This window comes from Plasmopara halstedii (genome assembly GCF_900000015.1).
Source record: "Plasmopara halstedii genome assembly, contig: Scaffold_672, whole genome shotgun sequence".
In the NCBI taxonomy this organism is placed as follows: Eukaryota; Oomycota; class Peronosporomycetes; order Peronosporales; family Peronosporaceae; genus Plasmopara; species Plasmopara halstedii.
Window position 1 is genome coordinate 389,699 of NW_020187589.1, and position 1,798 is coordinate 391,496.

Consider the following 1,798-nt stretch of genomic DNA (forward strand, 5'->3'; position numbering starts at 1 on the left):
TTATGCGTTGTCGTTTGAATTTGAGCCACTAGTGAGCTTTAACACCCACCTTTAGTGCTCACATTATGCGAACTTGGTAGCATTCGTGGTGGGGCATATTTGAGCCGCTTTGAACGCACTAAAGACGAGAAGATCATCACCACACAATTGCTGTGTTGCCACGATTGCACCTGGGTGAGTTCGATACACGCTGATTATTTGTCAAATCCATGTCAGACGGATATTTCACATGCACGCTATGTTGGGGTGGAACACGGTTGGAAGAGTAGGTGGGCGTTCTGCGTCGAATATCGCTATCTCTGGATAAGAGTTCACTTTGAGTACGGTAAATATCATGTTGACTCACCCGTTCCGACACCAAGATTGCAGTTCGCTCGGAGTAAGTGTCCTGTTCCGGTCCCGGTGGGTTCACCTCCATCATCGCCAGTAATGGCTTCCATCTACACGCTCTCTACGCAGACTCGAACTGGAACATTCGTTGATGCTTACCCTTCATCAAACCCTTCTCCGGTCGTTTTACTTGATAATTTTCAAATTAGCAAATATTCACATTTACAAGCATGGATGGCACTTGCTCGTTCAGTTAAATGGTACAATTTCTGACAAGGCGCTTAGCATCGTAGTCGCAAACTCGAGAGAACTTTGATCCCTCAGCGTACACAAGAAACAAATATCGGGAAGCCTTTGCATCCAGTTTGGACCTCGACATGTGCGAATCCGCGGGACCCAAAAATTCAAAGATACTTCAGTGTAGGCTTTACTCCTATCAACGCTTGCGAGGCCGAGCGGTGTTCAGGATTCTGTTGTTGATATGCATAGCTGTCATCATTATCCTATCTACAATTGACGTTAAAATGTTTCGCGTGAAAATTCGAGCGTGCCATTTCCGTTAGTGCCGTTCGGCGAGCCTGTTTTGCTGGGGCGAATACGGTGCACTGATCTGATGTACAATAATTGAATGTGCGCTAAACGAAATGGATCTCCAGCTCCAGTATTTTCCTTCATTGTCGCTTTGAATGCACTTCCTCTTCTCCCATACTGATTCTTCACTAACTCGCCACACTCCTCGACTCTGTCCACGGTAAGAAATCTTGGCGATCCTCACTCATATGAAATTTTGCTCCACTTTCCAGAAGCCATACAGTTTTCCCATCAACGGTCCCACTTGTTGCTGAGAATAAAATCTCGTTGTGACTTCTGCTCTTCCGTTGAGAGCACGGCTACTTCTTGTGACAAAATTGTTTGCACAAGAAACATTCTCCTGGAACCCGCTTGGCTCTTATTTGTTTCTTCGACGATTCTTCCGACTCGCTAAGCCACGGTGTCTACCATTACCACGACACTTAATACCACCTCGTCGATTGCCACGGCCATCACTTCCGTGCGTCCTCGCCCAAGAGCCTCCCCCTTTCCTTCACGGTCATTACCTCGTACTCACGTCGAAGCATTTCCTTTGCATCCAGTAGCGTGACGCGGTCTCGCGACTCGATGATTCTTATCATGGCGTCGTACTCCGAGGGCAAGCTACCAAGCAGTATAACAACCTTCTTGTCTTCAGACAGCCCTTCTCCCACCGCCACTAGTTAAGAGCATAAGTCAACAAAGTGAATGATGTGCTTTATCAAATCACCTCCCGAAGGAAGCAAAAACTTATACCCGATTGTGTAGACTCTGCTTTTTTAAAGAATGTGCGTAGAATCTCCCATTCTTTCAAAGTAGAACCTAAGCTTCAAATCATTGATACCCGATTGTGTAGACTCTGCTTTTTTAAAGAATGTGCGTAGAATCTCCCATTCTT

At 46.1% G+C, this 1,798-nt stretch overlaps 2 protein-coding genes across 2 annotated transcripts in view; both read right to left on the bottom strand.

Moving 5' to 3' along the window:
* The window catches only part of PHALS_13690 (uncharacterized protein), a gene marked incomplete at both ends in the record, with an annotated part of 3,273 nt that extends 2,855 nt beyond the window's left edge, over positions 1 to 418 (bottom strand). Inside the window, one exon of the mRNA XM_024729495.1 lies at positions 146 to 418. Within this exon, the coding sequence (XP_024579866.1) occupies positions 146 to 418 (273 nt within the window). The remainder of the gene's footprint in view (positions 1 to 145) is intronic.
* Positions 419 to 1,105: 687 nt separating this feature from the next.
* PHALS_13691 (uncharacterized protein) lies at positions 1,106 to 1,374 on the bottom strand (the record flags this gene model as incomplete). The annotated part of the gene is made up of 2 exons (XM_024729496.1): positions 1,106 to 1,261; positions 1,330 to 1,374. 2 exons carry the CDS (start codon positions 1,372 to 1,374, stop codon positions 1,106 to 1,108), a joined length of 201 nt encoding a protein of 66 aa, XP_024579867.1.
* Between the last annotated feature and the right edge of the window lie 424 nt (positions 1,375 to 1,798).